At 33.7% G+C, this 21,979-nt stretch overlaps 1 protein-coding gene across 2 annotated transcripts in view; it reads left to right on the forward strand.

The window, feature by feature from the left end:
• The window catches only part of VPS13A (vacuolar protein sorting 13 homolog A), a 276,405-nt gene that overhangs the window by 174,174 nt on the left and 80,252 nt on the right, over positions 1-21,979 (forward strand). For both annotated transcript variants that reach the window (XM_024996187.2, XM_059889554.1), the window contains exons 40-50: positions 2,653-2,745; positions 3,221-3,577; positions 6,353-6,454; positions 7,759-7,917; positions 8,087-8,342; positions 9,997-10,157; positions 15,661-15,764; positions 18,374-18,656; positions 20,627-21,022; positions 21,430-21,534; positions 21,654-21,800. In XM_024996187.2, coding sequence (XP_024851955.1) covers positions 2,653-2,745; positions 3,221-3,577; positions 6,353-6,454; positions 7,759-7,917; positions 8,087-8,342; positions 9,997-10,157; positions 15,661-15,764; positions 18,374-18,656; positions 20,627-21,022; positions 21,430-21,534; positions 21,654-21,800 — 2,163 coding nt within the window. The remainder of the gene's footprint in view (positions 1-2,652; positions 2,746-3,220; positions 3,578-6,352; positions 6,455-7,758; positions 7,918-8,086; positions 8,343-9,996; positions 10,158-15,660; positions 15,765-18,373; positions 18,657-20,626; positions 21,023-21,429; positions 21,535-21,653; positions 21,801-21,979) is intronic.

Here is a 21,979-nt window from a genome sequence, read left to right on the forward strand (position 1 = left end):
GTACATGCTTGCCAGCATTTGTACTTTTGATTATAGTCATTGTGACAGGTGTGAGATGAAAGCTAACTGTCGTTTTGATTTGTATCTCTACTGATTAGCAATGTTGAACATCATTTCATGTGCCTGTTGGTCATCTGCATGTCCTCTTTGGAAAAATGTCTGTTCAGTTCTGCTGCCCATCTTTAATTGGAGCATTTGGTAAAAAAATAAAAATGATATTGAGTTGTATGTTTAGTTCAGTTCAGTCACTCAGTTATGTCTGACTCTTTGCGACCCCATGAACCGCAGCATGCCAGGCCTCCCTGTCCATCACCAACTCCTGGAGTCTACCCACACCCATGTCCATTGAGCCGACGATGCCATCCAACCATCTCATCCTCTGTCATCCGCTTCTTCTCCTGCCCTCAATCTTTCCCAGCATCAGGATCTTTTCCAATGAGTCAGCTCTTCGCATCAGGTGGCCAAAGTATTGGAGTTTCAGCTTCAACATCAGTCCCTCCAATGAACACCCGGGACTGATCTCCTTCAGGATGGACTGGTTGGATCTCCTTGCAGTCCAAGGAGACTGCAGAGAACTTAAGGAAAAACATACCCTTGAGCAAGATGAGTTGTTTTGTTGTGTAATCATTAGCTCTGGGCTTAAAGAAAGTTAGTCTTAAAGATTGTTGTCATAACAACTCAGAATTTAAGAAAAAATGTCTTATGTGACTAAGACAAAGCAATGTTAAAAAAAAATTTTTGCCCCTTTCTCTTCCTTGAGAGCCCTGGACCCCCTTTCTCCTTATCAATCTGCATAAGAATTAACTCTCTCAAGATTTTGGACTTCATGCTATAATATTGGGAGGTGACTATCAAGATCCTTAGGAGGTAAACATATGTTGCATTTGGGAGGAGTGTGAGTCACTGGGGGCTGCAGGACAGATTTAAGCTTACTATAGTTAGGGCAGACTCAGTTAATTTACACTTATATTAAGAATTATTTAGCAAGTCTAATTTATTTATAATTTTTTATTCTTTTGTAGTTTGTCCTATATAGGTTAACATATTTCATTTAATTTTTTTTATCTTTTTTATTTTTTAACTTTAAAATATTGTATTGGTTTTGCCATATATCAATATGAATCCACCACAGGTATACACGTGTTCCCCATCCTGAACCCTCCTCCCTCCCTGTACCATCCCTCTGGGTTGTCCCAGCGCACCAGTCCCAACCAAGCATTCATTTGCTTTTATAATGGAAAAAAATAGCACGATAAAACTTTTATTTTAGTAACTCAGTCTTTGGTTGAATCCACAAATACAGAACCTGTAGATATAGAGGGCTGACTGTACTTGGTCTTTTTTTTTTTTCTTGAGATAATGTTGACTTATAACATTATATAAGTTTCATGGGTACAGTATTATTTTTCTACTTCTGTGTACACAAAAGTATGTTCACCACTAAAAATTCAGTTTTTACCAGTAACCATACAGTTGACACCCTTGACCCCATTTGTTCCCCACACCTTCCCCTGTATAACTTTCAATCTGTTATCTGTATCTATGTGGTTGTTTGATTTGTTCATTTCTTGTTTTTTTCTTTTTTATATTACTTATATAAGTGAAATCATGCAGTATTTGTCTTTCTCCATCTGACTCATTTCTCTTAGGTCCATCATACCCTCAAGGTCCATCATATTGTTGCAGATAGCAAGGTTTCACCTTTTTATGCCTGCATAGTATTCCCTTCTCATACAAACATATAGAAACACTCCACATTTGCATTATCTTTTCATCTGTTGATAGGCACTCTAGGTTGTTTTCATATCCTGACTATTGTAGACAGTGCTGCAGTGAACAAAGGGGGTGACATTTATCTTTTTGAATTAGTGCTTTTGTATTATTTGGATAAATACCCAAAAGTAAAATAGGTGAATCATATGATAGCTATTCTTAATTTTTTGAGGACTCTCCATATTGTTTTTCCACAGTAACTACACAAATCCCACATCTAGTGAATGAAGATTCCCTTTCCTTCACATTCTTTCCAACTCTTATTTCTTGCCTTTTTGATAATAGCCATTACAACAGATATGAGGTGATATTTTATTTTGGTTTTGATTTGCATTTCCCTGATAAATAGTGATGTTGAACATCTTTTCATGTGCTTGTTGGCCTTCTGTCTTCTTTGGGAGAAAAAATCTATTCAATTTCTCTTGCCATTTTTAAAAATTGTGATGTTTGTTTCATTGTTGTTGAATACTGTGCCATTTTATCAATATACAAAGGACTTGAGCATTCTTGGATTTTAGTATCTGCCATGGGTGGGAGGAAGCAGGTGGGGGACAGGTGTTTGTGTCCTGGAACCAGTCCCGAAGGGATACCAAGGGACTGCTATAAAATAAAATACAGAATACAAGTTTTGTGAATTTTTCATATATTTAAGAAATTCTTTTTCTTTGTCAGTAGTGTTGCTAATATAAGTACTTTCTGTTTATTATAAATAATGAACAAGAGGATAAGAAAGGAATGTTTTATTGACTGACTTGTTTTTGAAGTAGATTATTTTTACTAACTTGTTTATTTAGCATAGTTATCTCCTGTTGGACAAGTCTTTAAGTAAAAATATTTTAAGAATGTGTTAATTTAATAGTATTGATTTTTCTCTTATAGGTTTTGCAACCCTGTGATTTGTTCTATCAAGCTACTCAGATAAGTACAGATCCACAAGTACTTGAATTATCAGTAAAATCCCTGACACTGAAGGTAAGTTATAATGTAGTCAGTCATTCAGATCTTTAGTGCCCTTTTGGAAAAAACAATAAAACTTAGAAATAAACAATTATAACAATAATATTAATCATTAAGCAAAAGGAAGCTGTTTAAAAATATTTTTGACACATAATTTTAAAATGATACTTAATTTACATTTTATGATGAATGTTTTCATGTATTTTATTATTGGCAGTTGACTGCTTCTGTAGGTAGCTTCCTTATAGTATATGTAGTTGAAATTGGTCAGTTTAATATCAACATGTAAATATTTTAACTTTTGAAATTAGCTATCATAATAAAAAAAGATTTTGTAGGCAGCAAATTGTATCTGTTTCTTGGTAGTAATATTACTTCAGTATTAATTTCTCTTGATCTGTCAGCAAATATATTTCATGTTCTTTGAAGTATGTAGTTTGGAAAGTGATTTTTGTATTTTTTTTTTATTGCTTTGAATTTTTCTCCTTAGGTTTCACCAGTTATCATAAATACTGTGATTACCATAACTTCAGCACTTTATACTGCTAAGGAAACCATCCCAAAAGAAACTGCTTCTTCTACAGCACATTTATGGGAAAAGAAGGATACAAAAGATTTAAATATGTGGTTTCTTGAAGAACCAAATGAAGCTGTAAAAAGAGCTCCCATGCCTGAATTGGTACCCAAAGGAGAGATAATAAAAATGAACATTGATTCTATTTTTCTGGTTCTTGAGGCTGGAATTGGTCATAGAACAGTACCTATGCTATTGGCAAAATCACGTTTCTCAGGGGAAGGCAAAAACTGGAGTTCCTTAATAAATCTCCACTGTCAGCTTGAGCTAGAAGTAAGCATATATAGTATTTTTCCAGATTATATAAGAAATAATGCTACATATGAACTATTTTGGAAATCTCATTTAAACATTTAAATTAAGTTTATAATAAATACGATGTTGATTCCCAAACTTTTGGAAAAAAGTGTACCTATTTATGCCCTTGATATAATTGTTTTTATGTGTATGTTACTTTTAGAGTACATATTCATATTAAGTTTATATTTCAACTGATTTCATTCATCTTAAGTTGATTAAATTAATAGACTGTTGTTCAGTTCAGTTGCTCAGTCATGTCTGACTCTTCATGACCCCTCGGACCACAGCACACCAGGCCTCCCTGTCCATTACCAACTCCCAGAGTCTACTCAAACTCATCTCCATTGAGTCACGGAAGACATACAACCATCTCATCCTCTGTCATCCCCTTCTCCTCCTGCCCTCAATCTTTCCCAGCATCAGGGTCTTTTCAAATGAGTCTCTTCGTATCAAGTGGCAAAAGTATTGGAGCTTCAGCATCAGTCTTTGCAATGAACACTCAAGACTGATCTCCTTCAGAATGGACTGGTTAGATCTTCTTGCAGTCCAAGGCACTCTCAAGAGTCTTCTTCAACACCACAGTGCAAAAGCATCAGTTCTTTGGTGCTCAGCCTTCTTTATAGTCCAACTCTCACATCCATATATGACTACTGGAAAAACCATAGCCTTGACTAGATGGACCTTTGTTGGCAAAGTAATGTCTCTGCTTTTTAATATGCTGTCTAGGTTGGTCATAACTTTCCTTCCAAGAAGCAAGTGTCTTAATTTCATGGCTACAATCACCGTCCGCAGTGATTTTGGAGCCCAGAAAAATAAAGTCAGCCACTGTTTCCCCATCTATTTGCCATGAAGTGACGGAACTGGATGCCATGATCTTAGTTTTTTGAATGTTGAGCTTTAAGCCAACTTTTCCACTCTCCTCTTTCACTTTCATCAAGAGGCTCTGTAGTTCTTCTTCACTTTCTGCCATAAGGGTGTTGTCATCTGCATATCTGAGGTTATTGATAATTCTCCCAGCAATCTTGATTCCAGCTTGTGCTTCTTTCAGCCTGGCATTTTCAAGATGTACTCTGCATATAAGTTAAATAAGCAGGGTGACAATATACAACCTTGACATACTCCTTTTCCTATTTGGAACCAGTCTGTTGTTCCATGTCCAGTTCTAACTGTTGCTTCCTGACCTGCATACAGATTTCTCAAGAGGCAGGTCAGGTGGTCTGGTATTCCCATCTCGTTCAGAATTTTCCACAGTTTATTGTGATCCACACAGTCAAAGGCTTTGGCATAGTCAATAAAGCAGAAGTAGATGTTTCTCTGGAGCTCTCTTGCTTTATCGATGATCCAGCAAATGTTGGCAATTTGATCTCTGGTTCCTCTGCCTTTTCTAAAAGCAGCTTGAACATCTGGAAGTTCACAGTTCACATATTGCTAAAGCCTGACTTGGAGAATTTTGAGCATTATTTTACCAGCATGTGAGATGAGTGTAATTGTGCGGTAGTTTGAGCATTCTTTGGCATTGCCTTTCTTTGGGATTGAAATGAAACCTGACCTTTTCCAGTCCTGTGGCCACTGCTGAGTTTTCCAAAGTTGCTGGCATATTGAGTGCAGCACTTTCACAGCATCATCTTTTAGGATTTGAAATAGCTCACCTGGAATTCCATCACCTCCACTAGCTTTGTTCATAGTGATCTTCCTAAGGCCCACTTGATTTTGCATTTCAAGATGTCTGGGTGTAGGTTAGTGATCACACCATCGTGATTACATGGGTCGTGAAGATCTTTTTTGTACAGTTCTTCTGTGTATTCCTGCCACCTCTTCTTAATATCTATTGCTTCTTTTAGGTCTATAAAATAGACTGTTTGGTAGATGTAAAATTCTTAATTTTAAAAATTAAGTATCCTTTTTTCGTTAAAGTGATAATAGATAATTTCTTTTCTCTTTGGAAATAGTGACTTAAAAAATTAGAAGAATATGCTTTATACATTTATATAATGCAGATCTTCATACTCTGGTGAGGCTCCACCAAGGTCTTTCACATTTCTGTGAGAGTCCTTTAGTTTTATGGAAGATACTTACTTTGAGCCAACATATATTATGCATCAGAATTTTTCTACATATAGTCTTCCCAGGGATACTTTGCTTTAAAGTATTTAGTTTATGTTTAGTAGAAACTAATCTGATATTCTACTTCAGTCAATAAGTATGAAAATTTATAAGCCACTACAATATTTGTGATGATAGAATTATATACTAATAGAGGTAGAACTGACAGACTGAGTTTCAAGTTTCCAAGTTTTAGCTAGAATTATCTATATTTTGCAGAGAATTTGATCTAAGATGTCCAGGAAGTTCAGAGAATTCAAATATATACATGCTTATTGAATCATATGTTATTTGCCTTCACTTCAAAGGCTTTCTAAAAGTTAGTGGAGGTAGATAGAACATGTTTTTAAAATTCCAGTAATGTTTGATTGATGAACACAGTTTTCACTGTTAAACCCAGCCTGAAAATCAAGGAAAGATACTTAAAAGAGAGTTTTTTTCTGGAATAAATGGTGAAGAGTAGACCATGAAGTTAGCCAGATGAGGAAATCATTGAGAAAGCATGTATAGGAAACTAATGGCATGTCGATGGTTTTCATACAGAACAAATAGCACAGCCAAAAGGAATGGTGTGGGGAACAACATGGAAGATGATTTTAGAAAATACCAGAATGTTTTATTTAAAAAATTAAATTCTCTCTCTAGGTACATTATTACAATGAAATGTTTGGTGTGTGGGAGCCTTTGCTTGAACCCTTAGAAATTGATCAGACTGAGGATTTTAGACCATGGAATCTTGGAATCAAGGTATTTTTGATATCTGGAAATTTTTTTCAAATATTGAGGATGTCCACATCACGCACACTTTAATTTTAATCACAGCGGAGTTCAGATATTTCATTATGAACCTTTCCACATGCTTCCTTGTTTGACCTCTGAATGTAATTTTCAAACCCAAGACTGTTGCCTCATGGGCTTCTAATATAAATACTGTGTAACATTTATTATGTACTAGATACTGTCTTAAATAATCTACTTTTGCTTTAAACCTTAAAACAAACTTCTGAAGAAGATTCAGTTTTAAACTTCATTTTAATATATGATAGAACTAAAACTGTTGAAGTTAAAGGACTTTCATAAAGTAATAATACCTTTAAATTGGAAGAGGTGGAATGCAATACTGGCTGCAAAGTCCCCACTTATAAACTATCATCTTAAAATATTTCTAGCATTTTTTTAGGTTGTTGTCTATCCCAGGTTTTCCTTGGTATCTGAAGGGTGTGTATATAAAAGAAAATACATTATTATTTACTTCAAATATAATGTGAATTTATGTAATCATATAAATCAGAACCTTTAGATGGATGAAATTGTGCTTCTGAAGCAAGAGATTGTAGGATTATTAGCGTATCTCCTCCCTAATAATGATTCTGTGAAATAATGGACAAATTTTCAGTGGCTTAAAGCCAGTTAAAGGAACAGTGAAGGTGACTAGCATGGTATTTCCAGCTTTTTATATTAGACCAGTACATTTGATTGTGCTCATTTTAGATAGAGGATTTGGATAAAGGAATTTCTTTGGTGGTTGTTAGGTCAGGATACTTACAGGTAGTAGACTTGCGAATCTTAAAAAGAGGTAGGTAGTTTGATTCACAGGAGCCTAGGTCCTAGTGGCACTGTTCTGCAACTATTGTTGGACTTATTAAGTCCCTAGGTTTCTGTTCTTTATATATAGCATTTATAACATCAGTAGGCTAACTTTTCTTGCCCTAAATTTCCACATGCTATGATGTATGTGCTTCTGATTTTCATTCAGATGCTACATGCGTTTACTTATTAGGGTTTTATTTTCCCCTTCTAAATTATGTCTGCCATTTTAGTGTAACTGAGGAGGAGGAGAACTTTTCTTCCAGTATTGCCTCTGTCCAGGCGGCATTCGTTGGTTTATGTCCCAGTTATTCCAGTAAGGCAGTGGAACTGATAAAATGTATTGCTTTCTCTAATGTTTTGGTTGAAATTTGTCTGATGTTTGTTTTTCCTTTGTAAAATGAGTTATACCATGCTCCTAGAAACAAATTGGTCTCACATTTCTGTAATTTATATTATTTTAGATGAAAAAGAAAGCCAAAAAGGCCATTGTTGAGTCAGGTACTGAAGAAGAAAATTACAGAGTACCAGAATACAAAACTGTCATCACTTTCTATTCGAAAGACCAGCTAAACATTACATTATCTAAATGTGGCCTTATAATGTTAAATAATTTAGCTGAGGTAAGGAAAGTTACTTGAAACTTTAATTTTGGGGTACCAGTCTGAGTTAACCTTTTGGTTAACAAAGAAGTTTTTGTTAATTTAGTTATTTGTCATATGTCTGTTAGTACTCTGCTTGTCATTTAGTTTTCTACATTTTCTTGTATTTATGATGACTCTTCCTTGTTAGGCATTTACAGAAGCTGCCACTGGATCTTCAGCTACCTTCATAAGGGATCTGGCACCTTTTATGATTTTAAATTCTCTTGGACTTAGTATTTCTGTTTCACCAAGTGAATCTTTTAGTGTACTCAACGTACCTATGGCAAAATCATATGTATTGAAAAATGAGGAGAGTTTAAGTATGGATTATATGCGAACTAAAGACAATGATCATTTCAATGCAATGACCAGCCTAAGCAGCAAACACTTCTTCATTCTTCTTAGTAAGTGATAAATTACCATCCTGGGGCTTTATTTTCTTTTAAATTATATTTTATATCCCACTTTACTTACTCCTGGTATCTCACAGGTTATTTATTTCCTTCCTAATATGTTGCAAATTTTATTATTTCCTTTGCAGGGCATTAGTTGCTGTTGTCACTGTATTGCTCTATTTCAAATTCTGGCTTTATCCACTGCTTTATTTAGAGCATAATAATTAACTCCTTTGGAGAAGAAAATTGTTAGATCTTATCTTCAGTCAGCATTTGTAGACAATAACTATCAGTGGTTGTTTTAACCACTTTTAGTATAACTCAGTAAAATTCCAACAGTTTTGCAACTGAATGAATTGAGAATAAGGTTTGAATTCAGCCAATGGCACAGATAATGGTTTTGGGGTTTGTGAATGGTTTTTATCTTCTGCCTGTTGAAGTAGAGGTTTGTTTTTTTCCTTTGTTCTTTATGTTTCTCAGAAGAGAGGTAAAAAGTAAAAGTAAATACATTTTAAAACTGTCGTAGTGTGTACTTATTGTATTCTTCAATGTATGTACATTGTAGTATGTACTCATTCTTCTCTTGGGAGGAGAAGGGAGCGAGAGAGGATGAGATGATTGTATGGCATTATCGACTCAATGGACATGAATTTAAGCAAGCTCTGGGAGATAGTAAAGGACAGAGAAGCCTGGCATGCTGCAGTCCATGGAGTCACAAAGAGTCAAACATGACTAAGTGACTGAACAACAAAACTCGTTGTGAAGTTAAATATTAAATAATCCCAAATCCTCACTCACAACACTTTATGACATTTTGACAATTAAGTAGCTATGGAAGGAGGGACATTAGAAAAGTTACTTAGGCATGGAAGAGGGGTGCTAAAATTGACAGCTTGTGCTTTTTCCTAGTCTTAACAGTGCCTAGGTTTAACATGTTTTCCCAACATTGTCTGTAAATTGTTCTCATCAATTGTATTTCTGTTTGCTTTTAAACTAACATTTTTATGGGATAGTAGGGGAGGCAGACAGGTTAGTTGCTCAGTCTTTGCAGCCTCATGGACTGACTGTAGCCCGCCAGTCCCCTCTGTCCATGGGATTCTCCAGGCAAGAACACTGGAGTGGCTTGCCACTTTCTTTTCTAGGGGAGAGGAATCTATAAATAAATAATTAACTTCCAAAATAGATAATTTATCCCCAATACAATATATGTATATATGAGGTAAGGCTATATAAAATCGTAATCAATTCTTAGATATGGCAAAGTGTCACAGCCTGTTGGAAAAATTAAAAACTGAAAAACTGCAGCTATTTGGTAATTGCCTGTGACTGCCTGTTTTATATGATAACAAACCAAAGATCAGTGTTCTTGTATTTTCTAGCAATTTCTCTCATCAGTCAGTTATTTTTAAAAGATTATGTTGTCTTAGGTTTAACTTTTGGATGAGTTTTTTTCAATTAAAAACTTTTTTTGTTAAAATATTTTGAAGGGTTTCAGTGAATGGTGTAGAAATGCATTGTGGATTCTTAAAACATCCCTTTGTATAGTTTTCAGTGATAATGTTTAAAAATTTAAGAAATCACCTGATGTTTCTGGCTTAAAATGTCTACTAAAATTAATATATGATGATTTATGATCAATTTTAAATATGTATACTTAATTTAGCCCCTGCTAACCACTCTACTGCTGATAAAATCCCTTTAACAAAAGTGGGACGACGACTGTACACTGTAAGACACAGAGAGTCTGGAGTTGAAAGATCAATTGTTTGTCAGATTGATGCAGTGGAAGGAAGTAAGAAGGTAACAGTTCGCTCTCCAGTGCAGGTACAGAATGATTCACTTTTTTCTGAGGTCATATTTGCGTATTTATGTGCTATTGAAAAAAAAAAAAAACTAAAGTAAATTACCACCAAAAGTATGCAAATTGTAATAGAAATACAGCTAATAGCAAAAAGAATAATCATTATCAGTAATTATACTACTCTAATATGAACATTTGTTATATTTGAAGAATTTTGTTGAATATACGTCTCATAATTTTTATAGGAATATTTTGTAAGTTTTTTGAATATTATTTTGTAAAAACAAATGCATCAATATTTTGTTTTAGGTCTTTGTGGTATGTATTCTTTTGTTTTAATCACAGAAATTTTGTATACCTTTACTGAGGTAAAATTGATGTACAATAAACTGCATATATTTAAAGCTGATGAATTTTGACAAAAAATACACTTATGAAACCGTCATCACAATCCAAGTAATAAACACACTTATCACCCCAAAAATTTCCTCATCCCCTTTTTCCCCATTCCCATGCATCTACTTAACATGTACTTGTGGTACATTACTTATACAATATAGAATTTTATATAAATGAATGAAGTACAGAATGGAGTCTGACCTCTGTCAGTGAGGAAAATTTTGTACGTATCAGTTTTCATGTTTTAATGCTGCACACAGTTACATGTTGTTGAGTAGTAATCTGTTCTATGTATATACCACATGCCGTGGTATATACGGCATGGGGTATATACAAAAATTAATGAATTTTGGTATATGATATGAGGTAAGTGTTGAGGTTCATTTTTTTCACTTGGCTATTCGTTCTGAACAAGATTATCCTTTTTCCATTAAATTACCTTGATACTTTTGTCAAAAATAAATTGACCATTATCTTTTTGTGTAAGGTCTCTAATCTGCTTCATTGATCTATTTATGTCAGTACCATTCTGTCTTGATTGCTACCTTATCCTCAGTCTTGAAATCAGGTAGTAACAAGTTATCCCACTTTGTTCTTTTTCAAAGTTGTTTTGGCTAGCCTAAGTCCTTTCCATTTCCATTTAAATTTTAGACTTGAGTTTTCAGTTTTTATATAGAAACTTTTATGAAATTAGCATTTTTAATATTAATTTTTTGACTTTTTTTCTTGCTAGTATAAGTACATTTGGTTTTTGTATTAACTAGTATTACGCAGCCTTACTGGATAATTTTTTTCTAGTAACTTTTTTCTAGATCTATAGATAGTTGTAATACCTGCAGATAAATACATTTTTCCTTCTTCCTTTCCAATCTCGGTGTTTATTGTCTTATTTTATTTTGTTTAGTTTATTGTACTAGGTACAATCTCCAATACAATTTGAATAGAAATTATGAAAGGGGATGTTTTTGTCTTATTCCCAGTCTTAGTGGAAAAGTATTTGGTCTTTCACCATTGAATGTGTTTTGAGTTGTAGCTTTTTTTGTTCATGATCCTAGTTTACTGAGAGTTTTTATCAAAAATGAATGTTGGATTTTGTCAAATGATTTTCTGTCTTTACTGAGAGGATTTTTTAAAAAAAATTTGGGGCACATTATTTTTTTAATTGAAGGATAATTGCTTTACAGAATTTTGTGGTTTTCTCTCATACATCAGTAAGAATCAACCATAGGTACACCCATGTCCCCTCCCTCCCAAACCTCCCTCCCATCTCCCATCCCACCCCACCCTTCTAGAGTGTCACAGAGCCCCTGTTTGAGTTTCCTGAGTCATACAGCAAATTCCCACTGGCTATCTGTTTTACATATGATATTGTAAATTTCCATGTTTCTACTAAAAGGATCTTTTTAAAAAAATTGTTAATACAATTAATTACCATTGATTATTTTTTGATTACTATATTAGATAATGATTGACCGTTAATAATGTTAAATCAACCCTGCATTCCCAGGATAAATCTCATTTGCTCATGAAAGTATTAAGCTTCATGAAGTACTGTTTGATTGATTTGCTAAATTCATGTTTAGAATTTTTATATTCTTGAGGTTTATTGGTTTAGAGTTTTCTGGTAGTGTTTTTCTTATGTTAAGTTTTTAAACCACAATTTCACTTTAAGGGCTATTCATATTATCTGTCACTTTTTGAGTGAGTTCTTGTAGTGATTATGTGTTATTCCATGAAATTTGTCAATGAAGTATTTTTGTTTTGACTTCACTTTTATGTTTTAAGTTATTTTCACTGGTTGTAGTAATTTAGATTGACAGTTATTTTTTCCATAGAATGTCATTCCACTGTCAACTATATTACGTTGTTTCTGACCAGAGTGTGCTCTCTGCTTTTTTATGAAACGTGTAATTTTATTTTTATTTAATTGTAAGATTTTTTTTCCCTTTATTACTGGTTTGAAGCAATTTGGTTGTGATGAATCTTAGTTGAGTTTGTTTCATATTTTTTTGTACTTGAATTTATGCATTTATAGTTTTCATCAACTTTAGAAAAAAAATTTGCCATTGTATTCAAAAATTTTATTTCTGTCTTCCCCTTCTCTTCTTCATGGTCCACAGTAGGTTTATACAGATATTAGAGTGTTTAAACTTATGCTCTCTAATGCTCTGTTCACTTTTTCTTTCAGCTTTCCCCCACCCCCATGTTTCTGTTTTGATGTTAAGTTTCTATTGTTAAGTCTTTAAGTTTACATTTCTTTTCAGTGTCTCATTTGTCTTAATCTCATCCAATGTATTTTTATGTCTAAAAGTTTAATTTGCATTTTTATTTACAATTTCCATGTCTTTTTATATATCTTCAATCTTTCCCCTAACTTTTGAATATATCAAGTATAGTTATGTAAGTGTTTTAATATTCTTGTCTACTAATTTGATCATGAGTATCATTTCTGATTTGTTTCATTTTATTAATTTCTATTTTTATGGGTTATTTTTAAATTTTTGTGTGTCTAATAATTTTTTTACTGGATGCTTAAAATTGTGAATTTTACTTTGTCAGGTTCTTTAGATGTCTTTGTATTCCTTTATGTATTCTTGAGCTTAATTCCTCAATACAGTTATGTGAGTTGGAAAGTGATCCTCCCAATGCTTGTTTAAAAACATTTTAGGTGAGGCTCAAGCAGTCTGTCAGAGAAGGCAATGGCACCCCACTCCAGCACTCTTGCCTGGAAAATCCCATGGACGGAGGAGCCTGGTGGGCCACAGTCCATGGGGTCGCTAAGAGTCAGACACGACTGAGCGACTTCACTTTCACTTTTCACTGTCATGCATTGGAGAAGGAAATGGCAACCCACTCCAGTGTTCTTGCCTGGAGAATCCCAGGGACAGTTGTCTATGAGGATCCCAGGGCTGCTGTCTGGGGTCGCACAGAGTCAGACACAACTGAAGCGACTTAGCAGCAGCAGCAAGCAGTCTGTAGTCTAGGGCTAATTTTGCCATGCTGATGAAGGATAGAACCAGTACCCTTTGTACTAAACAAGATTTTACCACTTTGGTGAGAAAAGGAATTATGCATGAACAGCAGAGATTGTTCTGCCTCCCCCTTTCAAATGGATCTTTACTGAGCCTTACTTAGTGTACTCATGGGCATATGCCAGATACCGCTGAACTCTTAAAGTCTCATGAGTTCCTTCTCTACAGCTCTCACCTCTCCATGCAGCTATCTCCTCTCTCACTCTCTCATATAATGTGCCGTTAGATTAAGTCTTATTGGCTTTCCCGCATTCTTATATCTCTCTCTTCAACTCAGACTGGGCTCTGTTTGATTTCTTCTCTGCATAGTAATCTAGAACTCTTACCACCTAGTAAAGACAGTAAGATGGGGTGACAGAATGGGGAGACAGTCTTAGGGTTTATCTTAGTAGGATTTTTCTCTTCCTTTCCTTCTTTTCTTTCCTTCCTGCCTTCCCCCACCCTGGGTCTTTCTTTCCTGTGCTCTTTGTCCACTGTTTAAAAACGATTACTTCATGTGTACTTTTTAACCCCCTGTGTTTTGTTTGTTTACTAGTATATTGGGAGGTTATATCTGGCCTATATTGTTCCATCGGAGCTGAAAACAGAGATTCTTTCTCTTATATTTGATTTACAATAATACATAATGTTAGTATGTCGCTCAGTCATGTCTGACTCTTTGTGACCCCATGGACTGTAACCCAGTGGGCTGCTGTGTCCATGGGATTCTCCAAGCAAAGATACTGGAGTGGGTTGCCATTTCCTCCTTGAGGGGATCTTCCTGACCTGGGGATCGAACCTGGGTCTCCTGCATTGCAAGCAGATTCTTTACTGTCTGAGCCACCAGGGAAGCCCTGATATATAAGCATTTTGATTTTGATATATATGTACAGTTTGAAGATGTTAGGCATGAAATTTACTCATACATCACGTTTCATATCTCTGGTAACATTGCCAGTTTGATATTAAGTTGCTCACTCCTGTCTGACTCTGTAACCTCATGGACTATAGCCCACGAGGCTCCTCTGTTCATGGGATATCCCAGGCAAGAATACTGGAGTGGGTTGCCATTTCCTCCTCCAGGGAATCTTCCTGACCCAGGGATTGAATTGGTGTTTCCTGCTTTACAGGCAGACTCTTTACCATCTGAGCCATCAGGGAAGCATTTCTCTTACAATGAACTGCATTAGGCTGTCATTAGCCAATTATTAGTCATTATTAGTCATTAGCCAATGACTGTTCATTAGCCAATTATTAGTCATTATTATTAGTCATTAGCCAATGACTGTTAGGCTGCTCTCATTATTGTTGATTACTTTTAAATTTTATTAAACAGTAAAATATTAATGTTTAATTTCTTATAAGTACTTTCATAGAAATTAAAATATATTTCTCTTCTTTCAAATAAGCAGCTTATCTAGAAATAAAATATAATGTAGTTAATTAAGTTTATGTATTTATCAATTCTTAATTTGCACTCAGCATATTTTATATTTTGATATGATTTTTAAAATAGATTTTAGTAAGATACAGAAATAATATAAGAAAATAGTGTTACTAACCATTGTGTCTTTATCTGTCCCAAAGACAAATACAAGTAGAATTTTATCTGATAATGTGTATTAAGCAAAATGTTAATCATTTACATCACTGTTGTATGCAACTCATTGGATGAGATACTCTTTACATACTTTTTCATTCAATGAGTAGTGTACAACAGTGATGTAAAAGAATAGACATTTGCCAGACAGTGGCTTTTTTGCACTTTTCTCATATAGGCATCTAAAACTTTGATGTCATATTTTTCTTACTAATTTTTTCTACTGTGTTTGTCTAAAGGAAAAAGTTATTCCTATATCACAGTCAAGAAGATGTTATCTTATTTTTTTCTAGGATTTTTAGAAGTTTTGTTTTTGAAATTCCTTTTCTCTAAGACTGTAGAAACTTTCTTTTTTATTTTTTAGCATGGATATTTTCATGTTTGAATTGTTTTTCTAATTTATATGAGGAAAATAAATATTGCCTGATAATTCCTTTTTTGGGATATTTAGATGGAATACTTTATGTCTTTAGAGTCTTAGATTAATGATACTAAATGTTATTTTTTCTTTCCCAGATTAGAAATCATTTTTCAATACCACTTTCTGTTTATGGAGGAGACACGTTATTGGGAACGGCCTCACCTGGAAGTGAATTTAACATACCATTAGCATCTTACCGGTGATTTTGTTTTCTTTATCTTTTTGTTTGCCCTGTGATCTCTTATAGACAGTTTATGTGATATCTATCTTTAAGTTATCAAACTGTGATCAAATTTATCTTGTCAATATCTCTTTATTTAAGTTTTGGCACTCTTTAAATTTTTAAGTAATATTTAACTTAATGTACATAACATATAAATTATCTTTACTTTTCCTAGTCAATACAAATTACATGCTTGCAGTATAACTATCAGAGTCATAGTCATGTAGATTTTTAACAAATTTCTAACAACATGATTGGTGCCTTCTAGATTTTAATATACTATTATAAAGTGATTTTTGCTTTTCAAATGTTTCATAATTAATTTTTTAGAAATTTATTTAGAAAATGTGAAATATTTTGTCTTTTTATCTACATGCTCATGCTCAGTTGCTAAATCATGTCCAACTCTTTGCAGCCCCATAAACTACAGCCCTCCAGGCTTCTCTGTCCATGGAATTTTCCAGACAAGAATACTGGAATGGGTTACCATTTCCTTCTCCAGGGGATTTTCCTGACCCGGGGATCAAACCCACATCTCCTGCTTGGCAGGCAGATTCTTTATCACTGAGCCACCTGGGAAGCTTTTATCTGCCTATTTATCTATTAATTGCTCATTGATAGAATTGTAATGTAAATAGAACTAGACAGTTCATTCTTGAATGCTATATATGACCCTCATGCAGTCAAATATCCACATTCAATTGTCCCTCAGTATTCAGTTCTTCTTACTCAAAACCTCTTGCTGATTATCTGTCACTCTCGTTTTCTCTTTATTTCTTAAACTTGTCCTTTAACTTGGCATGTTTCTCTAATTCAGCTCTGTCCTTCAGAAAGAAAATTTTTGAGAAAAATTGTCACCTCTGCAAAATACTCTGCACCAGTCTAGAAAGAGTTAACTATAGTTTCATATGCTCGGTCTACAGTGTACAATTGTTTTTGTTTTTTGGTACCTATAGTTACCTTATAACCAGTAGTTATCTTTTAACATTACATTTCCCATGTGACTGGTATCTCTTTAAGAGGAAAGAATGACTAACTTGTGCATTTTCAGTTTTGCCTCTCATTGGTAAATAATGGGTCCAATAAATGTCTTGATAAACTGGATGTGAGTGTATTGGCATTAGTTTAATGTAGAGACAATTAAGCTTTTATTTTTAAGTGTTAGAAGTAAGAGTGAAAAAAGAATAAAATACAGAGAATGTAGAAGTAAAAAAGGCTAAATCTGCAACTGATTTGACAGGTAACTCTATGGGTCTAAGGAGGGGGTGGTGGTAAAAGAGTTTAATATTATTTTACTGTCCAGAATGCCAGTAGCTGAAAGTTCTTGGAAAAAAAAAAAGACACACAGAGAGGTGGATGTGGAGGGTTCATAGTTCAGTCTAGCAGATTTAAGGTACTATCAGACATCATTACAGAATATGTATTAGATATGTAAAATTTGGGGGATGGAGCTTAAGAAAATAATGATAGCTAGAGATAGTATTGACAATTGTCACACAGTAAGGGATAGTGTCACAGTCACACTAATTATAGTTTTACAAATATAAAAACATTTAAGTGTTTACATTTGGAAACACTTTAGACTTAAAAAAATTATTAAACCCTAGTACAGTTGCAATGTAAACAAAGAATGTGATATTTAAGTATAAGATTTAATCGTAAGTGAAGTGAAGTCGCTCAGTCGTGTCTGACTCTTTGCGACTCCATTGACTGTAGCCTTCCAGGCTTCTCAGTCCATGGGATTTTCCAGGCAAGAGTACCGGAGTGGGTTGCCATTTCCTTCTCCAGGGGATCTATCCGACCCAGTGATTGAACCACAGTCTCCCACATTGCAGGCAGACACTTTACTCTCTGAGCCACTAAGGAAGCCACCGATCATATGTGACATCCAGTACTTTTTATCACTGTCTTCTTGCAATCACTGCACTAACTTCTATAATGCTGTCCAACATTTCGGTAAAGTTAAAGTGTTAGTTGCTTAGTCGTGTCCAACTCTTTGTGACCCCATGGTCTGTAGCCCGCCAGGCTCCTCTGTCCATGGGATTCTCCAGGCAAGTATACTGGAGTGGGTTGCTGTTTCTTACTCCTGCTCAATAAAGTTAAGTATCTATTGAAAGCCTTCATTTGATTAACCTTGAAAAGCTGGTGATTAATTTTTCAACAGAAATATATTTTTGGTTCATGAACTCAGTCATGGTACATATTTGGGACCACGTATCCAGGAAAGCCAACTTCTTTAAGTGTGTAAATCACATCTGTAGGTGTGTGTGTTGCATATATGACCTGTATGATAATGTATTTTCTGCAAGTAACCAGTTACGAGCTTGTAAACATACTTTTAAGACAGCATGTTTGTAAGAAAAATACTCTCCTTTTGAAAGCCAAATAACTTCATTACTTTACAGAAAGTTAAAATGCAAATATGTATCTGTATATCTGTCTTACCTATCTCTAAGAATGTGAAAATATAAAAATTTATTACAGTAGTATGGAGAAAGATAACTTCACTGTTCTAAAGCTGCAATCAAATAATTTATGTTTTCTTTTGAAGAATTTTAAAGCATATTGTTTAATCTTTTATGCAGATCACTACTTTCTCTGAAGCCAGAAGATGCAGACTATCAGATGTGTGAAGGAATTGACTTTGAAGAAATTATAAAACAAGATGGTACTTCTTTCAAGAAAAAATGTAGACCTATAAACCCTTCCAGGAAGCCATTTATCATTAATATAGTCCCAGAAAAAGATAATTTGACGTATATGTCAGTGTATTCAGAAGACCGTTGGGACTTACCATATATAATACATTTGTGGCCACCTATTCTACTCCGAAATCTTCTTCCTTACAAAATTGCTTATTACATAGAGGTATCCTGGTATTTTTTAATGCCTTCTTGTCTTTGATTTTGTAGCTTTAGTTATTTAAAATTATGAGTAATAAAGCAGTGTTTTAAAATTCTAATAAAAATTTTAGAACTGGTGAACAGACAGTATAGATTTTCATTAAATGAAAATGTTTCAATGATGTTATATAAAAGAAGATTTAAAAAATTTTTTCCATTGATTTACCTTAGAAATATGGTTACTAAGTTGGATATAATTTATATGTACAACTATGATATGCCATTTTAAAAATCATGTGTGAAAGTACTAGATACTCCTGTAGAAAATTTTAGAAAATAGAGATGGATTGTCTGTAATCACATTATCTGAAGGTAGCACTTCTGATGAAGATATCATTTCAGTTGTAAAATATATTTTTCAGTCTTTCCCATGCATGTATATTTTATATATTTTTGAAAGATGGATACTAACTTTTCAAACAAGTATGAGAATTAGTATGAAAATAATAGTACTAGACTTAAAACCTGCTACATTATATTATTCTTGTACCTTTAGGTTTCTAAAAGGATTTCATGATTATAAAAATGCTTTTTATTTTAAATACTCCTGAAGAGATTACGTCTGATTCCTTCCTGTTGCTATAATAGGAATCTCTCCATCTTAGGATTTTCAGTGAATATTCCATTTACCATTGCTTGTCATATGTAAAAAGTAGTTCTTCATTGTAATCTACTATATGTTTTGTTGGAGTCTGTTATTAATGATTGGAATTTACTATGTGTTTATACTTTTCTGTCAAATTTTTTTTGGGGGTGAGGGAGTTAACACATCTGTGGTTTAAGAATATCTATTTTCCATATAGTTGACAATTAAGATAGTGGTTAAGAATTACCTCTTTACTATCAGATAGATTTGAGATTGAATCTTAGCTCTATCTCTTACTGGCCCTGGGTCTTTAGGTGAGTTATATTATCTTTCTAAATCATTTGTCCTATCTTATAAAAGAGTGATGGTAATAAAACTTTCATGACCGGGATATAGGGAAAATCAAATTAAATAATGTAGTAAAGGACTTAGCACAGTGCCTGACAGGCATATGGTTTCTACTGGCTAACCTCTCTAGCACCACCAGCACCACTATTCTCTTTTGTGGAACATGTCAGGTATTGATAAACTTAACATTGTTTTTGCTTTAAGTAATTTAAAGTCTTAAGATGAAGAGGTTCCTATGTTATAACAACAGGAGGGAACCAGATTAGAGATGCTAGAAAAACAGGTGAAATACCCAGATGGGCTATCTGTTCCATTTTAATAGAACTTTTAACTTGATGCTTTTAGGGATAACACTGTTTGCTAGTTTTCAAAAGAGATGATCAGTTTTTAGAAAGATAGTTTACCTGTGGTATGGAGAAGGGCTTAGAGGAGTTAAGAGCAGTTAGGAGACTTTTAAAAGGAGGAGTTACAATGACTTGAACTAAGGTAATGCAGGTGTGGATGGAGAGAAATGAACAGTTTTGAGAATTATGTCAGATGCAATATAAATACTTATTGGAAATAGGTTATGAGAGTTTGTTAAAAATCAAGAATTGAAGTTGGTAGCGATTGCTTATTTTGGATTACATACAGTTTTCATTATTTTATACTTTTCACAACTAAAATCATTAGTATTAATAGATAAGATTTATTTTTACTAATTATAGTGTTTTATAGTCTTAATTATTGCCAGCAGAATTTCTCATTATATTATTTAATTTTATTTTCACAATAGTCCTTTGAAGTAGATCATTTAGACCTTTTTACAAATACAGTAACTCAAATGATTTATAGAAGTTTACACAGTTGACAGAATTAGAACTTGAACATAAGTCTTATGACTTTTTCTGACAGAGGTATTTCAAAAGCATTTTGTATAGCATTCAAAATCATTAAGTAGAATATTTTAGCATATCATTCTGAAGCATTAAAAATTGACTGTATTTTCTTTTTTATTATAGGGGATTGAACATAGAGTTTTTACTCTCCATGAAGGCCGTTCAGCCCAGCTTTGTACTGTACAGTTGGATAAAGCCAGGCTACATTTAAAATTACTTGACTATCTTAATCATGATTGGAAAAGTGAATATCATATAAAACCTAATCAACAAGATATTAGTTTCATCAGTTTTACTTGTGTTACAGAAATAGAAAAGACTGATTTAGATATTGCTGTCCATGTGACTTATAATACTGGCCAGACTATTATGGCATTTCATAGTCCTTATTGGATGGTTAATAAAACTGGTCGAATGTTGCAGTATAAAGCAGATGGAATTCATCGAAAGCATCCACCTAATTATAAAAAGCCAGTTCTCTTTTCATTTCAGCCAAAGCACTTTTTCAATAACAATAAGGTATGTGAAGTTTTTTTTAAACTTTTATTCTTTAGCTACTTTTCACTCCTTTTTAGTTTGTTTTGAAAAATAAAATATTATGAAACAGGTAGAAATAATATTTGTGAAATATTTGAGATTAGAAAGATTGGAATTTAGTATTGGAAAAGTTTTAGTGCATTAATAATATAACAGTAGTCGTGGTGTTAGTCGCTCAGTGGTTTCCTACTCTTTGTGACCCCATGGACTGTGGCCCGCCAGGGTCCTCTCTCCATGGGATTCTCCAGGCAAGAATACTGGAGTGGATTGCCATTCCCTTCTCCAGAATATAACATTAGTTTAGGCTAAAAAGCAAAAAAGTATATCAACTTAGGTAGGAATTTTTAAAGGTACCTAAATACTAACATATTTGAAATATTTTTTTCTAGGTTCAGCTTATGGTAACTGATAGTGAATTGTCAGATCAATTTTCAATTGATACAGTTGGTAGTCATGGAGCGGTTAAATGTAAAGGCCCAAAAATGGAATATCAAGTGAGTTCATTCTGTGCTCATCTGGAAACTTCTTTTTAAGCTCTGTTAAGTAATTAATTTTTATAAGAATGTTATGATAATGAAATAGTTTTTGAAATGTTACTTTTTTTCCCCCATAGGTTGGTGTCACTATAGACCTTAGCAGTTTTAACATTACCAGAATTGTCACATTTACCCCCTTTTTTTTGATTAAAAACAAAAGCAAATATCATATATCAGTGGCTGAAGAGGGAAATGATAAATGGCTCGCTCTTGATTTGGAGCAGGTGGGTAAATGAATTTCAGAAATATACCTCTTTCAACTTTTGTTATTTCTTGAAGTTGGATACCTGAAATCACTGTGTAGTGTTTTATCTGTCTACCCCCACCTCCCAATTTTGTTTCAGTTCCATGAACATTTTGAGTATTTATTTGTACCAGAATAAACCAAATAAATGATTTCTTT

The sequence above is a fragment of the Bos taurus genome, chromosome 8 (assembly GCF_002263795.3).
Source record: "Bos taurus isolate L1 Dominette 01449 registration number 42190680 breed Hereford chromosome 8, ARS-UCD2.0, whole genome shotgun sequence".
Classification (NCBI taxonomy): domain Eukaryota; kingdom Metazoa; phylum Chordata; class Mammalia; order Artiodactyla; family Bovidae; genus Bos; species Bos taurus.